This window comes from Diceros bicornis, chromosome 18, assembly GCF_020826845.1.
Source record: "Diceros bicornis minor isolate mBicDic1 chromosome 18, mDicBic1.mat.cur, whole genome shotgun sequence".
In the NCBI taxonomy this organism is placed as follows: Eukaryota; Metazoa; Chordata; class Mammalia; order Perissodactyla; family Rhinocerotidae; genus Diceros; species Diceros bicornis.
The window spans coordinates 49,908,414-49,932,386 of record NC_080757.1 but is presented as its reverse complement, the minus strand read 5'-3'; the positions used below and the strand labels follow the sequence as shown (position 1 = coordinate 49,932,386).

At 44.6% G+C, this 23,973-nt stretch overlaps 2 protein-coding genes across 4 annotated transcripts in view; one reads left to right on the top strand and one right to left on the bottom strand.

The window, feature by feature from the left end:
* The window catches only part of ARSG (arylsulfatase G), a 109,171-nt gene that overhangs the window by 81,125 nt on the left and 4,073 nt on the right, over positions 1–23,973 (bottom strand). The gene's annotated exons all lie outside the window — the stretch shown is intronic.
* On the top strand, positions 3,647–22,890 carry SLC16A6 (solute carrier family 16 member 6). 3 transcript variants are annotated; one of them, XM_058561435.1, is made up of 6 exons: positions 3,647–3,823; positions 10,822–11,060; positions 13,252–13,395; positions 16,280–16,408; positions 18,302–19,117; positions 20,681–22,890. In XM_058561435.1, exons 2-6 carry the CDS (start codon positions 10,829–10,831, stop codon positions 20,929–20,931), a joined length of 1,572 nt encoding a protein of 523 aa, XP_058417418.1. In that variant the 5' UTR covers positions 3,647–3,823; positions 10,822–10,828; the 3' UTR covers positions 20,932–22,890. The 3 variants fall into 3 exon arrangements, with proteins under 3 accessions (XP_058417418.1, XP_058417417.1, XP_058417419.1); XM_058561434.1 differs by lacking the exon at positions 3,647–3,823 and adding an exon at positions 8,380–10,718; XM_058561436.1 differs by lacking the exons at positions 3,647–3,823; positions 13,252–13,395 and adding an exon at positions 8,380–10,718.

The following is a 23,973-nucleotide window of genomic DNA, read 5'->3' as shown; positions in this document are numbered from 1 at the left end:
GAAAGAGCTGATGTTCTGAAAGCTGATTCCCCTAAAACTATCTGTGCCTTAGAACCCCTTCAAATTCCCCCAAGGGCATGCATTCCCATTTGAAGGGCCCTGCCTTCCATCAAGCTGTAAAATGTAGGGGTTGGGAGAGACCCCACAAACCACAAGATAAACTCAGCACATCTACCTGGAATATCAGTATTCCCAGATGCAAAAGATTGTGAGGTGCTCTGCTGTGTGGAGAAGCAGATACTAAAGTTTTAAAGCAAAAATTTGCTTCAGTTGAATACACGTGGGTCACCAGGAACACAGGCCCTTACATGAGATAATGGGTGGGTGTTGCAGAGACAGGAAGGTGGAGAGTGGATGGGAGGGCAATCAAGGCCCCGGTTGAAGCCCCTTCAAATGCTCCCCCTCTTCACTGGCTGCTCTGAAGACCCAGCCCTAAAAGCAGGCTTGCTCCTCTCTGAGCTCCAGACAAGATTCCTCTCAATCTACTTACCCCAAGTTAAAGTTCTCACGGGCTGGTAAATGCAGTGAGCTTATTTGCAAGCCAGGGTCATATCTGCCTAGCAACCCAACGTGAAGACTAGAAGGACTCTAAACGTCCACAGAGAACAAGCAGGCCAACTTTGTACAAAGGAATCTGTTCTCATGCAAATGACTCTAAGCAAGACGGCTAGAAAAGAGAGAGCAGTGGGGATAGCTCTCGGGAGCCAATTTATTTCCCGAGAAGATGTTGAGGGACATTTTAAGGGCATCATTATAACCCTGCCCACTATAAATGAAGGGCTGGAGGGGCTCTACTGATACTTGGGTTGCAACAGACACAACAAAAGAGGCTAAGAGGGGAGGTGAACCCTTGACTTAATTTCCAGATTTTTCTGGTTCTGTACTCCAGACTCCAAAGGTTCTTTTGTTGGGGTTTAGAAGTAAACAGAGTTAGTTTTGTTTGGGGGGCGGGGGTTGATTAGCATGGTAATGCAGTGCTCTCCCTCTCTTTGCTTTCCCTGGAGGAGTGAAAACAGCAGGGGTGTTCACGCTTGGTCTGACCAAGACTGAAGGAACAAGGTGAAGCCAGCCCCCAACCAGGGCGGGCAAGAGTCATTGGTCTGTGGCTGGTAAGGCTGGGCAGAGGGTGGGTTTCCAGCCACCTCTCCATTATCCAAACACAGATAGCAAGTGTCATCTGTGGATGAGCTCTAGTTGCAAAAAGGGCCAGTATGTGTCTATAAATATTGCGAAACCTCCAGGGAATACCTCCAGTGCTCTGTGCCTCAACTTTTCTCTCTGCAAAATGGGGATGTGTGTCAACTGCAGAAGGTTGCTGATGGGGTTAAAATTAGATCACATACGTGGCACTTAATACAGCATTGGGAACAAAGCAAATATGCAAAATGTTATTAATAGGTATAATTAATACTAATAAAAATAATAGTGATAATACATTATTATTATTACAGTTACACCCCCTCCCAACAGCCAGTGGTTTCACTCGGTCAAATATTCACATATGACTTTCCCAATCACTCATTCACACCTAGCGCTTCCGGCAATATTTATCTAATTTTTAAAATCAAGGAGCTGAAGCACCAAGATCTTTCATGACTTGCTTAGAGTCATAAACGATGGTTATAAATGATGAGCTGCACTCCTAGGTTCCTACTTAGTACAGTAGATGCTGTGTCAAATTAAATATGACATTTCCATGTTGAGTGCAGTGACAGGTCCTAATGCACCGTAAGATCCTAAATATCAAAGATTAACTTACAGTCAGTCCTGTTTTAGCACTGTTTTCATGTCAGTGATTAAAATCAGTTTCTAAATATCATCAGGTACGGATTCTTCGAAGAACAACTCTAAAAAGCATCGCTTGAGGGGTGTGTGTTGGAGTAAGCAATTGGACGTGGTAAGCCATAAATAACAAGAGCAATGGGTCCTGACGGCTTACCATATGCCAGTCACTTTGATCTGAACTTTACAGCATCATAAATTAAACCTTTCCGTTCTGGGAATGCCACCATTGTCCCCATCTTCCAGATTTGGAAATTGACGATCTAAGAAGTTACTCCGTCAAGGTTGCACAGTAACTCAGCGGCTCCTAGTTGTACAGTTCTGGCCATAACAGGGCACTTGACACCACCATACCTGCTCACCACCTAGCCCACGCCAGCGCTTGTTAACAGCACAGTATGGCATTTAACCCAGTGGACCCTAGCCCAAAATCACGAGAAAAATCAGGGCGCGAGCAAGGAGCGATGTTTATTAAAATTCAGATCGCCGACTCCTCCCGGTGGCGACCCTCCGCGCACACACTCCCAAACTAGGCTCTCTTGAGTTTCTGACGTTAGAACCACATTCTCCAAACCCCAATGCAGGGAGCAGCCAGCGCCAAAGTTGGCAGAAAAACTGGGAGAATAAGGCCTTTGCTTCCCAACAGGTCCCAAATTGGCCTGGGGATGTGAGGTGGAGACCAGGAAGCAAAGTCTGCGCCCCCGCGGTCTGCGAAATGCCTGGGATCCAGCACACTGCTTTGTGCCCATGACGAGCTCGTAACCGAGGATTCCCGTGCATCCTCTACTGAGTCTACAGTGACCTTGAGGTCGGGGACTTAGGGATGAGGGGCACGTATTCCCTAAACGTCAGGATCCCTCCCTACCCGGAGCTCCCCGCGGGTTAGGCAGCCATGCACCTGTGCGACTGTCGCCTTCCGCCCGGGAGGGAGGATGCGCGCGCGCCCGGGGCCTGGGATGCTGACTCAGCCTGGCGGCTCACATCCCTTCAACGCGGATGCTGTTGGTGCTGCTGCTGCTCCTGCAGCAAAGAGGGGAAAGCAAGGCACCCATAGCAGCCGGGCCGCTAGCTCCCTGGGGCCCAGTGTGGCACTCCGCCCCTCGCCCTAAAGGGGAACTGTAGGGCAGCGCGAGTTGACGAAATTGGAGGAAGTGGGCGCCGGAGGAGGAACTCGGGGTGCGCGGCGCCGCGCGCACAGCTCACACCCAAACTGGAAGGAACCTGTTCTGCTCCGGGCGGGCGCGGAGTCGCCGCACCCGCGCGCCCCCCACCCAAATCCCCAAATCCTCAGGGCGCGGGAGAGGCTGGGCGCGCCGGGGAGCTGCCGGAAGGGAAGCGGCCCGGGGGCCCCGCGCGCGCCCGGCCAGGGGTCCTTGTAGAGAGGGTGCAGGCGCCCCAGAACACGCCCGCGCTCCCACTGGCAGTGCAGCAAAGCGCCGAGGTTTGGTCGCGCCAGACATGCAGAGCCGCGCCCGGGCCAGGGCGATGGGGGTGGCGTGCCAAGGACCCCGACGGCGTTGGCGGGGGCGGCCCCGAGCCGGACAGCGACGCCGTTACCTTCCGTGACCCCCAGGCCGGGACCTGAGCGGGCGCGCGCCCGGCGCGGCCCCGGTCCACGTGGGCCGGCGCGCGCGCGCGCCAGGCCTGTCCCCTCCTTGGCGGCGCTCAGCCCTCGCAGCACATGGTCGGCGGCGGCGCGCCCCCGAGGCCGGCGGAGACCGGCTGCAGCCGGTATAGGATAAGAGATAGGCAGCGACGCGGGGCCGGGGCGCCGGCAGCAGCACGCACGGCCCGGGCGCAGGCGGCCGGGGTGGGGGGTGGGGGGAGGGAGTGGCTGGGGTGTCCGAGGCGCGGGAGTGGGTGGGGGGCCGGGGCCCGGCGCCGGGCGCTCACCCGCCGGAGCCAACTTGCTATAGGCTCGGGCCCGCGCCCTAAGGGGTTAAACCTTTCTCATGTTACCGAGCGGCTTATAAGGAGGGGGAGGCCAAGCCTCCGCCTTATTGGGAGCCTTTTGGGGTTTATTCTCTTCCCTTCTAACTTGGTGAGTTGGTTTTATTATTTTACATGTTGAAAAGTTTGATTGTGGGCTGTGGGTTTTTTCTTTTTTAATCTGTGTTGGGAGCTTTTTTTTTGGCGAGGGTGGGGGAGGCAGAGGAGACCACTTAACATCTTAACATTTTGGAAAGGTTATTCCGAAAAATACTTTCTCTGACAGTTGGGAATGCTCAGGGCCACTGGGATGACGCGCTCTGGCCAGTGTGGGCAGCTGAGAGTTGAATGTCCGTGGCCCTGGTACAGTTGGGGTCCGGAAAATACCTAAAGGTAGACTTGGCTTTTGCGTGCCCTCTGCCCCGCGTTAGGGGCTCCAGGCCGTCGGGGGAGTCGGGGGCGCCGGGCTCGGCCTCTGCGTGGATTTTCCGCATGAAGTCTGCGCGTCACAGGAGCGAAATGTCAGAGGTACCTTCCCCAGGCTCGCGCGCGCACGCAGGGCGGCCACTGGGGGAAAGTGGGGATCCCTGTCTCCCCGACCCAACACACACACCCGGGGCGGCCAACGTGGGGAAGGCAGGGATTGCCCTGCAGAGCGCAGGTCCCACACCTTGACCGGCAGAGCTGTCAGCGCTGCCGGCTGGTCCCGCTCAACTTCCAAGGTTCCCCCAGCCGCCAGCCGCAGGAAAGCGCCCGTGTAGCTGAGCAGTTACGTAGCGAGGAAGGATGATTTTGCAGAAGAAATGGGTTATTTCCTTCTGGATTTTTTTTCTTTTCTTTTTTTTCTTTTTGAAAGTAAACCCCCATCGTCCCCCAGCAGACAGGTGATAGAAGTTTGTTAGGTGGCACGAAAAATGTCACCAAACACGGGGGGGCGTTAGTCTTAGAAAAAACTCCCCGGAGCCAACTGGGGAAGAGCAATTACAATTTGTCAACCTGGAAGCTGGTTGTGTTTGCACAGTTAGACACTCCGTGCCAGCTCTTTCTCGAAGGAGATGGTTTCTACCCTGGGAACGAGATTTCTCAGTAATCTTACCGTTTTGCAAACCATAGTAAGATGAGTGTCTTGTTTGCAAAAAAATACCAAGTGCTTATGCCGAAATCTCTAAGGGATGCACCTCCCCATGCCCCAAGCACTATTACGTGGCATTTTTGGGGTCAACAATACATCCTGCCTGGTGGATATAGAAATACCTCTTCTCATAATTAAGGGGAGGGTGGCCGAGAGAGAGTTACAGTATGTAAATAAACTATGCAGCCAAGTGGAAAAGCTCCTTCTATCTTAATGAGTACCACGAACCCTGAGTTTTCCTTCTGTGGTTTCCAAAAAAGGACTTTCCTCAGTGGAACTCCTGAGGAGGACACAAATTAGGGGCTCAGGTTTCAACATCATGATCTTGGAAAACGGGTGAATCGGTCAGCTCCAGGGATACGAAGCTGCTGAGGCAGCCGTCCAGGTTAGGTTTGGGATTTTCTTTTTTTTAATAGAGAATTCAAATGAACTTCACCTAAATACAGACTGGTTTTGACAACTGGGGCCCGGAAACAACTTGTCGAAAGCTGTTCTCCAGGCTACGCCTTTAAGAAGAATGGAGATTGGCAGTGCATTTTCCGAGGCTTTGCTTACACCAGCAGCCATCACCGTTTCCATCCAAAGCCTGCATTTTGAATTTGCTCTGAACTGACCCTGGACTAACACCCCGATGGTCTATAATAATCCAATATTTTGCATTCTTCACGCCCCTGAGACAAATCTTTTCTCCACAAATGAAATCACAGTGCAATTCCCAGGTATAGCAGGTTTCCGAGCCTTGGCAGAATACTCATTTATTTAAGGTTACGACGACCAGATGCTCACAGGAAATACTCCAGACTGCCCAGCGTACTTGGTCCTTATACTTCCTTTGGAAGAACATTAGGGTGAAGGCAAGATGGCTGCCAGGGACCCCCGTTCAGAAGCATAGAATTTTACAGTTGGAAGAGACCCTCAGGACCACTGTGTTTAACCCTCGTGTTTACAGATGATGCAATTTAGGGATTAAGTGATTTCCCCAAGATTGTGCAGCCAGTTAGTGGCAAACAGAAATTCAACAAATAATGCCCGAGGGCCTCAAGAAGACAAACCCATGGGCCTTGCGTCAAAGGACTCCACAAGCATGGAGAAAGATGACGGGATAACTCAGAACAAGGCAGAGGCAAAGGCTGTCCCAGAATTGTAGATTCATAGGGCAGGAAGAGATCTGAGATCCTCTGAGTCTAGCTCCACTCCCTGTTTGCCTGTTGGTGACACTGACACTCAAGGAGCCAAGTGATGTGCTCAAGGCCACAGAGTCACTCAGCTTGCCTCACCAGTTAGATCCCACATGTAAACTAATATCTCTTCCCATCAGATAAATTCCATAAACCCAAAGCAGGCATTCTGGAATTTACAGAGGCTTCTAAGTAACTGAGTTCAAAATTCAGGCCTTAGTTTCTTGCTTTGTCTTTGGAGGCCGATAGTTTGTTAAGCCAGTTGGCCTGCTGAGTGAATGGAAGACAGGAAAGAAGTGTCCAGGAAAGGATTTCTTCTGTAACCAGGGGCTCCCTCACTTGATGACTCGGTTTTATAAGGATAGAGCAGTGCAGTGCTTCAGGAGCAGCCCAGGACTCATACTTGGCTTAGTAAACGTTTATTGAGCACATACTGTGTGCCAAAACTCTGCCAGGCACTGGGTCTGGAAAGAGGGGCTGACTGCCCTGGAGGTGCCTGTTCTGTATGATCTTACATGCAAAATGCAGAAGTTATCATCCAGTAGGTTTTAGAAACCAGGTTATTCTATTCTTATTCTATATTTTGGTCTTATCTTCAAAGCTCAATAGAATAGACAGAGGATGCTTTAGGATGAGAAAGGCACAAACTTTGGAGGCGGAGCAGGTTCTGAGGTGTCATCTCTCCTGTATGATGTTCCCAGTAATAATAATAAGAAAGCTTCTGTCCTCCAAAAACCTAAGAAGGCAAGTGAAAGTTATATTTGGATCTAGTTTCAGGAGAGCAGCACAGATGTAAAGCAAAGTTTAAAAAAACAAACAAAAGATTTGAACACCCAGAGGTGGCTCAGAAAATAAAGTAGAGCAATCAAAAGTCTGCCATCTTCTAACCAGCTGACTTTGCAAGAACCATCTAGCAGTTGCACTTTCCCACCAGCTCCCGGGTTTCCTTGGGCTGCCAGGTTTGGCCTGAGGCATCGTGATTAACAGCACTTGGTGCTAAATACGAAAGTTCCAGCTATTAAGGCTGGAGGGAGCCTTCAAGATTCTCCAGCCCACCCTCCTCATTTGACTATGAGGAACTCAGGCCCAGAGAGGTGCAGTGACTTTCTCAAGGTCACAGTTAAATGGGGAAACAGCTCACAGACCTCTTCACACACAGAGGTCAAGAGAGCATTTGTCTTTGAAGGAAATTGTCTCCTCACAGTCTCTCTATAAACTCCCCTCCCTGGCCAGTGCTGTCCTGTAGGCTGATACAGCAGGGCCCTGGGAGGCAGCAAATTTGATTCTGGACCATTTCGGTCAAGTCCCTTTACCTCTCTGGGGCTCAGTTTCCCCATTTTGCAAAATGAGTAGGATTTTACAATCAGATGGACAAGGTGAGCTCCACATTCCCTTTTCAGCTGTAACATTCTGTGATTCTAACTCCACTCTGGGGCTGCCAGTTGATCCTAATCCCACCCATTCTGCACGTCCACACCACTGATCCTAACAGGCAAAGAAAGAGAGGTGGGCACCCATCGCCAGAACTGGAACGTTGGCCTGACCCAGAGCCTTCTGATGATGGGGAGGTCATCTCGTCTTCATACAAAAGCTGCGATCTAGTCCCGCTCATGTAAATGCAATCCAGCGAAAAGATGCTGTCTCTTGATGCCACAGTGATTTTAGGCTAGAGAAAGACTCGGTTTGTCTCTTTGGGGCCTTATCAATTTTATCCCAATATATTTTTATTCAATTTATTCAATTTATTGGTCCTGAGCCCTCTGGTAAGACTCTAAGACCTTATGGGCACCCTTCTGGGTTAGAACAATCGTGCCAACACGGCCTCAGACTTAGTAGCTGCTTAGTCCTGACTGCTTGTCAGAAATGTGCTGAACCCTGGAAGGATGTGGCTGAATGGTTCTAAAATAGGATGCATTTCAGTCTTAAGGTTCCTTCCCATTAACAAATATTTAAGTCCTTAGAGGCAGAGACCATCTCTACCTTTTCACTGTAGTATCCCCAGTGCTTAGCATAGGGCCTGGCTCTTAGTAGGTACTTTGTTGAAAAAATAAATAAAATCTGTGTGCAAGGTACTGGGCGGGGGGGGAGGGGGAAGACTATAGGCCCCAGATTTTGTTTTCCATGAGCTTATAATTGAATTGAGCCAATAAGATAAATGGATAAAAGTAAACAATACCCCATTATCAAATGATACCTGTCACATGAAGAGAGGCCCTTCAGTGGAGTGGGTCAGAGGAAGCATTATGGAAGGAAGATTTGATGGACCTTACAGGTGCCAGCCGAGGGGGAGGGGCGGGTTGGGGGGCATCCAGCCTAGGGAAAGGGCAGGGCCACAGGCAAGGTGGTTAGACTGGAGGGCAAGGAGGAATCCATTTTGGCCAGGGCAGGCAAGTCAAGTCTTAGAACAGGAGTTAAGGCTACAAAGATTGGTTGGGGTCCACTTAGGAAGGACACTGAAAGTCAGGCTAATCAGTGGATTTTATCCTTCAGAAAGAGGAAAGAGAAAAATGTCATGACAAGGCAGCGTTTCAGAAAGATTCATCAGACGGGACCCGTGGAGCCAGTTCAGAGGCTAGTCAAGGAGTCGTGGGCTTCACGAGGAATGGCTCCAACTAACGGCCTGGTGGGGGTGAAATGGAAGAGGGAACGCCAAGGACCTGAGCTGTGGGCTCACCACCACCACTTCCCCGCCTTTCCTCCTACACCCCCTCCCTTGGGGAGAAGCACCATTCTAAAGGCAACATTGGGAAGTACTTTTTTTTTTTTTGTCTTCTAAATCTTAAGCCTAGTGCTGTTGTCACTCCGCTGTCCCAGCTGCCTCATCTGGGGAGTGAATTTTGAAAGTCTAATGAAGGAGGGGTGTTGTGAAAACCTCATTTGCTGGAGGGCTCCGGGCTCCCATCTTAAATCAGTTGCTTTCAGTGCTGGGGAACACCAAGGACACCCCTGCTGTGTAGCTGCTCAGCCTACATCTTGAGCTATTTAACGGTCCTTCCCACCTTTCCCTTTGCTCTCAGGAATGACACACAGAGACACAGCAGAGTGCAAAGACCTTTGCTGCAGAGAGCAAAAACTTCCTAAAGCATCTTGTGCCCTATTTTATTCAACCAAATATTTAACAGTAATAGGGTAAAAAGTGAGTACACAGTCCTTTCCAAATACTAGGCTACTGTGGGAATGGTGCTATCAACAGGATGAACAATATTAAGTTAGGTCAGATTTGCTGCTTTTTAAGATTTTCAGAGAAATTCAAAATATTAGATCCTAATACCAGAAATTGGCAGGTCTACTGGACAGATAAGATTGTGTCCTGTTATTTTTCAATTGCCATAATCAATAAAACCTGCCTTAGTCCTCGAAAGTGACAATATATGATTGGAAAAAGGATACACACACATCCTGAAAATTCACCTGTATACAATTCTATAATTGTAGAGAATTCTTAAACTCAAAGTGGGTTGCCATTAAGAGCTCTAAGAAGGCCGGCCCCGTGGCTTAGCGATTAAGTGTGCGTGCTCCGCTGCTGGCGGCCCGGGTTCGGACCCCGGCGCGCACCGACGCACCGCTTCTCCGGCCATGCTGAGGCCACGTCCCACATACAGCAGCTAGAAGGATGTGCAACTATGACATACAACTATCTACTGGGGCTTTGGGGGGAAAAAATAAAATAAATTTAAAAAGAAGTAAAATAAAAGTTTACATAAAATTATTTAAAAAAAAAAGAGCTCTAAGACCATGGACTCATTTATTATTATAGATATTAATTTCTAGTGGGGCTAAAAACAGGTACACATCACTGTTTCAAAGTGTATGTAATTGCAGAGGCTTTGAAAAGGATAGCGTTCGTGTGCTAGAGTCCAATGCAGAAGACTTAAGTTAAACTACCTCCCTCCAAGTGTTAAATATAGTGTTTCCTCTTAGTGAGCGGTGTTACTGCACAGGTCTGCTTGTTCCCATGTGTGTTGCAGTTTGAACCGAAAAGCCTAGTGAGGTCAGGGGTAACTTAGTTACATTAACTGGCTCCCCAGGCCCACAAGTTGGTAGCGCCTTATTTGGTCACGTATTCTAGAGTCTTGGTTGTGTGCACAAAAGTTCAGTTGCTAATACATAAGTAGTGATCAACTTTGAGGAACTTACTCATGCTGAACAAACTCCCGGAAGACAATTCCCACATTTTGATTTATAGTCACTTTCTGTCCAGGCAGTCCATTTACATGGGACACCAGATCATAATCAGAATGTTGCTGAGTGGGAAATGGGATCCAGGAGAGGTAGCTGGATGACATGAATGGTCAGTGGCCTCAAGCATAGGCTATCTCAAGCACTTATCTTGTGGAAGGTGCTAGATGTATTGTCAATGTTTGCCTCTTAGCCTCCCTTTTTCTAGGCCTCATTTCTGATCAACATTCCTTATGGTCAGTTCAATCTTCCTTTACCTACCTTGTCTTCGAGTTCAAGGGCGGCATTGATACTCGGTCTGGTGGCCATTCTCTGTCCTTCAAAGTGCCTCTAAATATTCTGTTCTGATTCCTTATGTTTGTTTACTTTTCCCATTTAATTGTCACAGCTTGGAAAGCTTACTTCCAAATTCTTTGGGGGCTCCATATACAACACAAAGATTTTTATATATATACATTATTTTCCAAAGACTTTTTACTAACTGCACGATTTAAATATTCATCAACCTAAGAAATGGGGTAAGTAGTTCTTATCTGTTATGTTTGCTAAAGAGATTAGAATCATCAACCTTCGTGCTATTGCTGGTCTGAATTTTTTTTTTTTTTTAACTTTTTATTTCAGATTAAGAATGACCCAAAGGAAATCACAGCTTTGTTCCAGAGCCAATGTTTATGCTCAAGTGCCTGATGGAGGGTGGGGCTGGGTAGTAGCTGTTTCTTTTTTCTTCGTGGAAGTCTTCACTTATGGCATCATCAAGTCATTTGGGGTCTTCTTTAATGACTTAATGAACAGTTTCGATGAATCTAACAGCAGGATCTCATGGATAGTATCAATATGTGTGTTTGTCTTAACGTTTACAGGTGAGTACATCGTTCAGCTTAAACACTATATAAGCATCTGTCTCTCTTAATTTGCGTAACCACGTAATGCTCCTCGTGTTTGTGCTGCATTTCCTTGTTTGACCCGTTGGCCCTTTCTGGCCTAAATTAAGTAATATGGTGTTGGGGGTTGGGGGATGGCAAGAGACAAGAGGCCCTGAAGAAAAATGCCTATTTGCCAGCCTTGACTGCCTTTAATTTAACACACAAGTATTTAAATTAAGAGTACTAAACACTCTTAGGATCCTGTAGATTACTTTGAGAACAGCAGTAAATCCCAGTTCTATGGGAATGTAGTCATTTTCTAAAGAAGCCACATCAAAAGTACGCAGCATACTAGGCCTGGTCTCATAACATGAAGTGGAGCTCCATGAAGAAGAAAGACGGGGTGTGTCCAAGGATATAGCATAAAATTACAAATATTCTCCAGAGGGGACACTGAATTCCACACAGCTGCTTCCCTACAGGACTTCACTGGTTAATGAGTGTGCAGTACTCCCAGATCCAACAGCATCAAATAAAGTGGGGTTTTAGTATAATTTTTAATATACTGATTTCCGTCCCATAGTCCTAATTCGACACGCCTATGAGGTCTCAGGCTGGTTTATCTGTCTGTCAGGGACCACGCCAAGGGTTTTTTGAGGGAACAGGCTGTTGAACTCACCTCAGAAAGTTAACCAGGCTGACCTTAAACGTCCCTAACTTTACCCTAGTATCCTGTCATGGCACTGCTGCCTCTGAGGTTTTCCAAGCCCTTCTTTAAATGTAGTTAGTTTTCAGCCATACAGTGTCTTACAGAGGCAATCCACTGAGTAAAGGAAAAATTTCTCTTATTAGGCTGGATACCATCTCCTACAAGTTTTACGGAAGAACTCCTAGTTCCAGTTTAATTGAGTATTAAGACACTGAATTTTTTAATTGTGGAATGTTTACTTTCTCAGAAAGATCATTTAAATGAATTAGAACCAACATTTTACATTTGGTAATCTAAATAAAAAGAAAATCCCAAAGCTCACCTCTTGGCTCTTTCATAACCAAAGATAACAATACAGTCAACAAGAAGTTTCCAGTTAATACTATTATACGAGACAATAATTCTTCTAAATGCTGTTATTCTAGAAGTTAATGCTTTGAGCCAGCATGCTGCCTGAAAATGATGATAGTGGTTTCATTATGAGCTATATTCAATACAGTCACATGCCACATAATGACGTTTCAGCCAACGATGGACCACATATATAACGGGGGTCCCTTAAGATTAGTACCATATAGCCCAGGTGTGTAGTAAACTACACCATCTAGGTTTGTGTAAGCACACTCTATGATGTTCGCACAATGACAACATCGCCTAATGATGCACTTCTCAGAGCATATCCCCGTTGTTGAGCAACGCGTGACTGTATTAGTTTACATTCTACTAGCATAATAGATATGTGTGGACCAACCACAACAAAAGTTAGTCTTTTTTTTTTTTTAACCCCTTCTATCCAGCACGTTCTTGTTGCTCTTTCTTCACGCAACTGGCAACAGTTCCCTTATCTCGGTATACTTGACGTCAGTATCAATGTTAGCCTAAGTAACATATGCCTAGGAAACTAATTGGCCAGATTTAAATGTCCTAGGGGTTATAGAGCACAGAAGCTACACAAATTATAATTCATCAGCCACTTTGAATTATCTGTCCCATCCCTATCCTCCTTTTGGTGTGCATAACTGAGAAGTCACTATACTTTCATATCATTTTCAGAAAAGTCAAATGAAACTGGGCTAGGATTTGACCCTAAATGGAGCTTTTTAAAAAAGAATCCATAGCAGTGAGTATAGAAAAAAAAAGATTCAAGGAATCAGAGGAAAACCCATTTTTATTACAGAATAACATAAACGCATGTCTAATTTTATAGGCACTCATGGGGAGTCAAAATGTTTCATCTAAAAATACAGATGTAAGTTTTATACTATTATTCTGGCTTTCTCTTTAAGGAGCTCAAAGAATATATTGTCCAATTTGAACAAATACTAAAACAATTCATGAGCTGACTTAAGTAACCATTGCATAAAATGTATTCTGTATTTTACGTCGCCTCCATGTTCAGGACATAGAAGAAGGAATCTTATCAAAGCTGACGCCTACACCTCTGGGAGTTAAAATATCACTGTATATTCTTTACTGCAGCTCCCCTCTCCACCGTCCTGAGCACTCGTTTTGGACACCGCCTGGTGGTGATGGCGGGCGGGCTGCTTGTTAGTACAGGGATGGTGGCGGCCTCCTTTGCTCAGAAGGTTTACCACATGTACATTGCACTTGGCCTCATCTCTGGTAAGTGTTTCTCCGGGGCTCAGAAGTTCTCCAGATACTTAGTTTGAAGAACAAGGAAGGGGAAGGAGGGAATCCAACCCACAGTATTTCTCTCTTTCTCTTTTTTCTTTAAAATGAATATGTCCCAGATCAGTGGTTTTGAACTGAGCTGTATGGACTTCAGGGGATACGGGATCCTGTTCTCAAGTGCTCAAGAGCTTTTGTTTGATTTCTTTGTTTTTTTTTAATGTTCCCCAATGAGAAAGATAACTTCTCTTTTGCAGTAGTTTGCAGCCGAAAGACATCATTTTCACAAAGTAAGATTTGAATTGCTTTAGCCGGTATTTCTCAAACTGGGGTCCAAGGATCCTGAGCTGTAGGGGGCCTGCAGTGTGCTGGACTTATTCTTAGGAATGTGAAAAAACTTTTTTCCCTTTAAAAGGAGTCCATACATTTCTCATCGATTATATATATACATTATATATCCTTAGTTAAGATTTGCACACTTTTAAAGTTTTCATATATTTCTGCACATATCAAAACTCATTTATTTCCAAATGGAAGTCTTATATTCAGTAATAGTTCTGTCCATTGTGAATTATATAGGTTTTTTATGTTGCCAGTTTTTTTTTTTATGTCACTAGTTCTTTTTTTTTTAATTTTTTATTTATTTATTTATTTATTTTTTCCCCCAAAGCCCCAGTAGATAGTTGTATGTCATAGCTACACATCCTTCTAGTTGCTGTATGTGGGACGCGGCCTCAGCATGGTGGAGAAGTGGTGTGTCGGTGCGCGCCCGGGATCCGAACCCGGGCCGCCAGCAGCAGAGTGCACGCGCGCACTTAACCACTAAGCCACAGGGCCGGCCCAGTTCTTTTTCTTTTAAGTTTTTTTCTAAGAATCTTCTTTCTCTAAAGAAGGCTTTGGGGGTTTTTTTTTTTTTGGCAGGAAAAGGTTTGCCCTGAGCTAACATCTGTTGCCAATCTTCCTCTTTTTTTTTTTTCTCCTTCCCAAAGCCCCAGTACATGGTTGTATATCCTAGTTGTAAGTTCTTCTGGTTCTTCTATGTGAGCCGCTGCCACAGCATGGCAACTGACAGACAAGTGGTGTGGTTCTGCGACCGGGAAGCGAACCCAGGCCGCTGAAGCGGTGAGCGCTCAACTTTAACCACTAGGCCATCAGGGCTGGCTCTTGTGATAGTTCTTGATAGGGATTTGCAAAGGATCTGTCTGTAGCTGAGAGAAGAGCAAATTATTTAGAATTGGCTCCACTTTTTTCTTTTTTTTTTCTAACACTGCAATCTTTATTGAGAGATGAGGCTTTCTGAAGTCTAGCGCTTATCCCTCCCAGCTCGGACCTCAGCTCCCTGCCCCGGGTGGTGCAGGCCTCCCCCTTCCTGGCTCCTCCTGCCCTTTAGTCACTGTTTGTAACTGTAAGTCACACCTCCCCAGGACTAGCGCAGGGAGGAGGGAGGAGGGAGGAGCGGGAAGGGAGAGCAAGAACTTACTCACTTATAGGACTGCCCTGTAAAATACATAATATAAAATGTACCATCTCAGCCATTTTTAAGTGTATAATTCCTTGGCATTAAGTACATTCACATTGTTGTACACCCATCACCACCATCTACCTCCAGAACTTTTATATCTTCCCAAACTGAAACTTCACACCCATTAAACACTAACTCCCCGTTCCCCCAGCCCCTGGCAACCACTGTTCTACTTTCTGTCTATGAATCTGACTACTGTAGGAACCTCATATAAGTGGGTTCATACAGTATTTGTCCTTTTGTGACTGGCTTATTTCACTTAGCATAAGGTCTTCAAGTTTCATCCATGTTCTAGCACGTGTTAGAATTTTAACTTCCTTTTTAAGGCTAAATAATGTTCCATTGTATGTATATACCATGTTTTTTGTGTTTTTTTTTAATTATTTTATTGAGGTTATATTGGTTTGTAACACTGTGTACATTTCAGGTGTACATTATTATCAGTTTCTGTATAGACTGCATCACGTTCGCCACCAATAGTCTAGTTTTTATCTGTCACCATATATATGTGCCCCTTTACCCCTTTCACCCTCCCCCCACCCCCTTCCCCTCTGGTAATCACTACTCTGTTCTCCTCATCCATGTGTTTGTTTATCATCCACATATGAGTGAAATCATAGGGTGTTTGTCTTTCTCTGCCTGGCTTATTTCACTCAGCATAATACCCTCAAGGTCCATCCATGTTGTCGCAGATGGCAAGATTTTGTGTTTTTTTAATGGCTGAGTAGTATTCCATTGTGTATATATACCACATCTTCTTTATCCATTCATCCATTGATGGGCCCTTGGGTTGCTTCCACGTCTTAGCTACTGTGAATGATGCTGCAATGAACACAGGGGTGCATAAATCTCTTTGAATTTTTGATTTCATGTTCTCATGTTCTTTGGATAAATACCCAGTAGTGGGATAGCTTAATCATATGGTATTTCTATTTTTAATTTTTTGAGGAATCTCCATACTGTTTTCCAGAGTGACTGCACCAGTTTGCCTTCCCACCAGCAGTGTACAAGGATTCCCTTTTCTCCACATCCTCTCCAACATTTCTTATTTCTTGTCTTGTTAATTATAGCCATTCTGACAAATTATATAAATTTTTTTAATGCAGAAAAGTAGGAAAAAAAAAAACAGAAAAAAGTTTCTGTAATCCTAGCATCCCAAAACAACTGTGGCAGCTTATCCAGACTTCTAATGAAACCCATCTTTCTTTGCTACAGCACGTTTTTCCAGCATGAATTACTGAGCTTCCAGAACTTATGATTTAAAAAATAAACACAAAAATCCCAGATCTTTGAATGCATCCTTTGGGCATCAGTCTGTAAGTGGTTCTCACTGTTCTTTTTGACATTCTTTCACAGGTTTGGGATACTGCTTTAGTTTTCTCCCAACTGTCACCATCCTGTCACAATACTTTGACAAAAGACGCTCCGTGGTCACTGCCGTTGCTTCGACAGGAGAATGTTTCGCCATGTTTGGCTTCGCACCAGGTAGGTGGACCACAATAGTCTACGTATTAATGTGGAAGAGGGGAGGCCACTCAGCTATTCTTGCTGCACTAACTCGTGCCAGCGTCGGCTAATGGATGACTTCAACTGTCTGCGTAAGGAAAGGTTATTTCCCTTCTCTTCTCTGGCACATTTTTGGGACCTATCCTCCCTAACCCCCATTTTGGGAATTCAAACACTTTAATACTAGGCCAAGTTTACATAAATAGGAAGCTTCATAGCACATATTCAGCGGGAAGGCTTGAAACATCCATTCCAAGATAAATAATTTAATGATTTGGGATTGTTCATGCTATTATTTCTCTCCTTTGTCAAAAGAGCCATTAATATGTGAATTACACTCTAACAAGTGGTAGTTCACCTTGGAGATTCAGACTCATTTCTTGCTCTGCCATTTCTTGATGAATGTTGTCAGTGGATTGCACTTTGTTCAAAGGAGATTCATGTAGAGGTATTTCGGGGTGACATGTCAATCTCTGAAGCTTTTCATATAGTTCAGAAAAATGAATGTATGTGTGCATATAAATAGAGACATAGAAAAATGTTAATTGTTGAATTGAGGTGAAGGGCGGGTAGGTACAAGGTGTCATTCTTTCCACTTTTCTATGGGTTTGGAATTTTTCAAAGTAAGCCCTTGAGGGGAGAATCGGTGGCCTGTGAACGCCCTGAGGCTAGGGACTGCATCTTAGTCAGCTCTGTTCCCCAGCACCGGCCATATCTGTGGCACCTGGTAGGCACTCAATATGTTAAATGGAGTACAGAAAATTAGCCCAATTATTGCCAGATGACTGTAAAGCACTTTGAAATACCAAACCTAGAATACACTGCAGTTCTTGGTTTTCCATATGAATGGGGGAACAACGGTGTGAGCTAAAGGTATGCTGGAGAAGTAGGTGGAGCCCCCCGGAATGTGGGGCTGTCTTGCTAAGCCTGACTTCTGGGTAACCAAGTCACCACGGCTCTCATACCCGTCAGCTCTCCGAGAATGACAGTACAGTAAGATGAAATTCTCAGGAACATCACTGAAGCTTTCTGGGACGTTATGAGTATACTTTAAGACCTTGTGGGGCCCGCATTATTCTATCATCCCTATGGAGCTTATGCTCCTTTTGGCCAGGCCCCAGCTCACATTCCTGCGTCCAGCCTCTGGTCAGCAGCCTAGGACCCAACTTACTGGCAAGAAGGAGGACGACTCAGGTAGTTAAGGATGTTCCACAAAGTAGAAACCCTAGAACTGTATCATTTAATTCTGGGTGAATCATATGAGCTTTCAGATTCTTAGATTATTTTTTACTTAATCCATTACGACTCAGGATTGAATGAGCGGATGTATAATGATCTAGCTCAAAGGTTGGAAATTCTCTTTTTAAAAGGCCAGATAGTAAATACTTTAGACTTCATGGACTATAATGTATCTGTCAGAACTACTCACTCTGCAGTTACAAAAGCAGCCGTAGACCACGTCAACGAATGAGCAGGGCTGCGTTCCAGTCAGGCTTTATTATCAAAAACAGGACACCGATTGGAACTGGCCTGTAGCCTGCTGTTTGCCAAACCTGGATGTAAGTCACAAGCTTAATTCACTTCTTGTGTCTCTGCCTGGCAAAATGCACCCGCCAAAGTTCTTTTGGAGACCTGGGCTGAAAATTTTTGCTTATATGTAATAATTATTATGCACATTTTCTCCTTACTGACTCATAAGAGCACCAAAATCTGCAATAACGGTACAGATTGACTGCATTCACACTGCTGAGTAAATTTTTCCAAAAATCATTACTCAATCTGAATCCTTATGTCTTCTCAATATTGTCTCCTGGGTCTTGAGTCCATTACCGACCTGAGATTTTATTTCTTTTCTGCTCCCACCTATCCAAGCAATCACGGCTCTGAAGGAGAACATTGGCTGGAGGTTCAGTCTCCTCTTCGTGGGCCTACTACAGTTAAACATTGTCGTCTGTGGGGCACTGCTGAGACCAATCATTATCAGAGGACCAGAGTCACCGAAAATAACCGCACACGAAAATCGGAAAGAAGTGCAATATATGCTTGAAAATGAGAAAACACGCACCTCAATCGATTCCATTGACTCAGGAGTAGAACTAACTACCTCACCTAAAAATGTGCCTAGTCACGCTAACATGGAACTAGAGCCGAAGGCTGACATGCAGCAGATCTTGATGAAGACCGGTTCCAAGCAAAGCGATAAGAAACCCCCATTACTGGACTTCTCAGTCTTGAAAGAGACAAGTTTCATTTGTTATGCATTATTTGGTCTCTTCGCAACACTGGGATTCTTTGCACCTTCCTTGTACATCATTCCCTTGGGCATTAGTCTGGGCATTGACCAGGACCGAGCTGCTTTTTTATTATCTACAATGGCAATTGCTGAAGTTTTTGGGAGAATTGGAGCTGGTTTCGTCCTGAACAGAGAGCCCATTCGTAAGATCTACGTTGAGCTCATCTGCGTCATCTTATTGACTGTGTCTCTGTTTGCCTTTACTTTTGCTACTGGATTCTGGGGTCTGATGTCATGTAGCATATTTTTTGGTTTTATGGTTGGGACGGTAGGAGGGACCCACATTCCCCTGCTCGCGGAAGATGACATCGTGGGCATTGAGAAGATGTCTTCTGCAGCAGGAGTCTACGTCTTCATTCAGAGCATAGCAGGACTGGCCGGCCCACCCCTGGCAGGTAATTTAAATACACAAAATACAAACCCTTGTCTACTATCCCCTTATTAATTGTGCTAGCTTCCTGTTTGAGTCTAATTTTAAAAATCTACTGATTTTTATACTTCCATAGAATTTCAGAGCTGGCAGAATTAGGGATTACCTGAGCCAACTCTTGATTTAAAAATGAGGAAATTGGGGGCCGGCCCGGTGGCGCAAGCAGTTAAGTGTGCGCACTCCGCTGTGGTGGCCCAGGGTTCGCCGGTGCGGATCCTGGGCACGCACCAACGCACTGGTTGTCAGGCCATGCTGTGGCAGTGTTGGCTATAAAGTGGAGGAAGATGGGCATGGATGTTAGCCCAGGACCAGTCTTCCTCAGCAAAAAAAGAGGAGGATTGGCAGATGTTAGCTCAGGGCCGATCCTCCTCACAAAAAAAAAAAAAAAAAATGAGGACATTGAAGGCCCAAGAATGTAAGCCAAGTTAGGACTACAGCCTGTGTCTGCGGTCCAAGCTGCCCCAGGCTTTTTCTACCACTTGCCTTGTACATGCTATAGGGAACCCATGGATTTTTAACCTCATTACCCTCTGACTTTTGGAATAACAGAACTAAGGGACTTCTGTCCATCTTCTTCCCTTTATTTATTTATTTATTTATTTATTTTTCCCCCAAAGCCCCAGTAGATAGTTGTATGTCATAGCTGCACATCCTTCTAGTTGCTGTATGTGGGACCCGGCCTCAGCGTGGCCAGAGAAGCAGTGTGTCAGTGCGCGCCCGGGATCCGAACCCGGGCCGCCAGCAGCGGAGCGCGCGCACTTAACCACTAAGCCACAGGGCCGGCCCAGAAACATCTTCTTCCCTTCAAGTTAGGAAACTAAGCACAGAGCAGCCTTCTGCACATACTTAATTGATTACTACACAATATTTCCTGGTAGGAAGGACATGGGTATGTTTCATATCTTTGACATGAAATAGTTCCTTCAAGTTATTGTGATTAGAAATCTTACCTCATGTGAAAAGACACCTGAAGTGAATTCAAGTGAAAAGAAGAGTGCTTTTTTCTCGCTTAAGAATATTCCCTTTACAAAGAAGCATGCATCTAACTGTCTCATGTTTTAGACTCTCTACTAGGACGGGTTAGCCTATGAAGAACATGTTAGCAACATAATTTTCTCAAGTGCTAAGTATGTTATATGTTTGTCTGATTTATTTCTTCTCCCCTACCAAGAAAAGAATCCTACCTTCAGTGCTCTTTTTTCTTTTTCTTTCTTTCTTTTTTTGCTGAGGAGGATTTGCCCTGAGCTAACATCTGTACCAATCTTCCTCTATTTTGTATGTGAGCCACCACAGCATGGCCACCGACAAGTAGTGTAGGTCCACGCCTGGGATCTGAACCTGGGCCACCAAAGCGGAACGCGCCAAACTTAACCACTAGGCCACGGGGCGGCCCCAACACTCTTTTTCTTTAGAAAAATGAGATAAAACAAAGAAGGCAGAGAACCTGAGCAGCTTCTGAATTTGAGGGCATCCCGGGGGAGAGATGGTTTGTGTCCATGTTGCTAACAGACGCGAATGCTCTCTCCAGGTCTGTTGGTGGACCAGAGTAAGATATACAGCAGAGCCTTCTACTCCTGCGCAGCTGGAATGTTCATGGCCGCCATGTGCCTTGCACTCGTGAGACCATGTAAGAGGGGACTGTGCCGGCATCACGATGCAGGAGAAGCGAAGGCAGAGAGTCGTCGTGTGAAAGCTTTACAAGACATACCCGAAGACTTTCTAGAAATGGACCTCGGGAAAAATGAGCATAAAGTTCATATGAAAATGGAGCCAGTATGACCCACTTTCATGTAACATCAGCCACCCTGTTGGCTGGGGAGGTGCGGGGTGGGGGGACATAGGGAGGTAGAGGAGCTGACGACTCTACCCACTTTCAAAACTACATTTTAAAGGGAATGTATTCGTGAACACCACTACCAACATCCTTTTATTTTTTCTTTTAAGTTTTCCTTTTTGCTTGTTTTTAAAGCCAAAACAAAATCAACCAAACACTCTTCCGTACAGAAATCTGGCTGCGTTCGGTAGCAATACAGAGATACAGAGGAGGACTCTTTGGTTCACATTCCGATTTTAAAAAGTGATGTGAATTGGCAAGGTGGTTTAACAGCTCTCACATGTGATAAACTACTATCTTATAAAGCAACATGGAGCCCAGGTCATTGAAATGACATTGGCCATTCAAAGACAATCTTAAGTCATTTTTAAAATTTCTCATTTTCAGAAATAGGAACAAATTGTTTAAAGCCCTTTGAAAAATACTGAGGTTTCCATGAACAAATCATGGCCTCTCAATTTTCCAAATATTCCATGGAAATGAAGTACAGTTTAAGAACAAACATTTGGCCAATAAACGGAAATTTTAACAATATATATAGCTTGAACTTCATAAATGTGAAGATTACCACTTCTTTTTATGGCCAGTCATTTACCAGAAGTATTTCAATACAGAATATACAGAATGGCATTCAAAAATGTGTTTCCTGTTGCTTTTAATTATTCAGAAATATGTGATTGTAGTGTCTTTAATTTAAACCACTATTTATTATTAATTTATTCTAGGATGATTAAAATAATCAAAAGAAATAAAATCTGAGACATAAGCATCATTTTTACCTCCTTTCTGCAGTCGTTTAGATGCCTCAAAGAATACTTCTTATCTTGTAAAGTTACTCTCATGAAAGTCCAAGTTGTAATGATTCTCCAATTTGATTAAAGAAAACGTATGCTATTTAAAGGGGAAAAATATAATGAACAGCAACTCACCTTAGCTTTTCAAAATAATTTGTTTTATCACCTAAGAATACTTGAGGATCTTCTTGATCAGAGTTATATTTCATTGAATTGTTGAAGGATTTCTGATTTTTTTTTTAAAAAAACATCTAACTGTTGAAGCATTTCTGTATTTCACTTAGGGTAGCAGAGACACTTATTTTACCATCACAAGTTACAAGTTGCAATTTACAGCTTATCTAATCCTTGATTGCTCTGAGTTGCCAGAGTTATCAGGTGACTGGTCATCGTTTTTTTTTGGAGTTACACTACGCGTCTAGTATTTCTCATTTTAGCATTTTCTGTACAGAGGGCGAGCGTGAGGATACCAGGTGGGCTCCTTAGTCATACGTACTGAGTCTCACTCTCCAGGTGATGGTCAGCGCTTTGCTGTTCCATCTTTATTCGTCTTTACTGTTAATTTATGACAACTCAGGGGGAAAAAATAGAACAAGCCTTGTTTGGTTACAGGTACACACAAGCTTGAATCTTTCTCTGCACTGAAATGAAAGTGGCATATTTCATCACCACCTGCGACATTTTGTATAGCATTTTATCAGCCATAGAAATAGACAATCTGTAAAACTTTGGAGGGGGGGATAAAACGACAGTGTCCGTCAAAAACAGACACATCGAAAACAAGGTGGATGTAGCAAACCTCTGTCACGGCCTGAGAAGGACCTTGAGCTTGTGGTAGTTTTGCAGACTTTTGTGACTTCAGCACTTTACAACATTTTTTACTATGAATGTTCAATACAATTTACTATTTATAACTAATTTCTGAGCGATCTGCTCTGTGTTCATTCTGTTAACTGCATGAAAAAAATGTATGCCAATTTCAGTGTGTCAATAATCAAAGTTTTAAATGTTTGGAAGAAAATTAAAACAGGATTGCGATTTGTTCTGTATTAGTGACATTCTGGTACTTCTAGATTTGCAATAAATGTATGGCTTTTTTATTTAAAGAGACTAATTTGTTTTTTTATTGACTCATCAGCATTCATTGTTTGATCCAATTAAAGTTATAAAAACTCAAGGAACATTCATGTTGAATAAATAACTTTTTCTTAAACTTTTCTTTTCTGCAAAATCTTTTAACTTTACTAGAAACATAAATGTTTCCAAGAAGTGTTTGTTGAACTTAATTATTTCTTTTTTTTTTTTTTGTGAGGAAGATCAGCCCTGAGCTAACATCTGTTGCCAATCCTTTTTTTTTTTCCCCCTTTTTCTCCCCAAAGCCCCAGCAGATAGTTGTATGTCATAGTTGCACATCCTGCTAGTTGCCGTATGCAGGACACCGCCTCAGCATGGCCGGAGAAGCGGTGCGTCGGTGCGCGCCCAGGATCCGAACCCGGGCTGCCAGTACCTGAGCACAAGCACTTAACTGCTAAGCCACGGGGCCGGCCCCAATTATTTATTAAATGAAAAATGCATGAATGAAATGATACCCTGGTAGCCAGAGAGTACTAGCCAAGTCTATCTATCTATACTCAGAATAGTCCTAAGAACTGTTCTAACCTCTAAGTAAACAGCACAGACTCTCCACGCCAGGGGCTGGCCAACTTTTTCTGTAAAGGCCTAGACTGTAAATATATAAGGCTTCTCGGGCTCTGTCATGACTATTCAGCTCTGCCATTGTAGCAGGAAATCAGCCCTAGACAATATGTAAATGAATGAGCGTGGCTGTTTCAATAAAAGTTTATGGATACTGAAATTTGAATTTCATAAAATTTTCACACATCATGAAATATCATTGATTTTTTTCAACCACATAAAAATGTAAAAGCCATTATTAGCTCACAGGCTGTAAAGTAAGACAGGTGATGGACGGGATTTGGCCTGTGGACTGTGGTTCCCGACCCCTGCTCCTTCCATCTGTGACCCTGGAATGGACAGGTACCACCAGGGGGACAACTCTGTAAATTAACAGTCCCGATGACAGGAAAGGGTCACTGTGGTCAAAACAATTCTTAGATCACAGGTGCCAAAGAGGAAAGACCAGCAGCTGATAGCACGTTAATTATAAGTTTTTGTTTCCTGTGATTACAGAGA

What these genes read in the sequence shown, in the direction of transcription:
- SLC16A6 (XM_058561434.1), top strand. An exon ending in CATGTTTGGCTTCGCACCAG is followed by an intron (nt 16,409 to 18,301) that starts GTAGGTGGACCA and finishes CACCTATCCAAG; the next exon opens with CAATCACGGCTCTGAAGGAG. An exon ending in GGCCGGCCCACCCCTGGCAG is followed by an intron (nt 19,118 to 20,680) that starts GTAATTTAAATA and finishes TGCTCTCTCCAG; the next exon opens with GTCTGTTGGTGGACCAGAGT.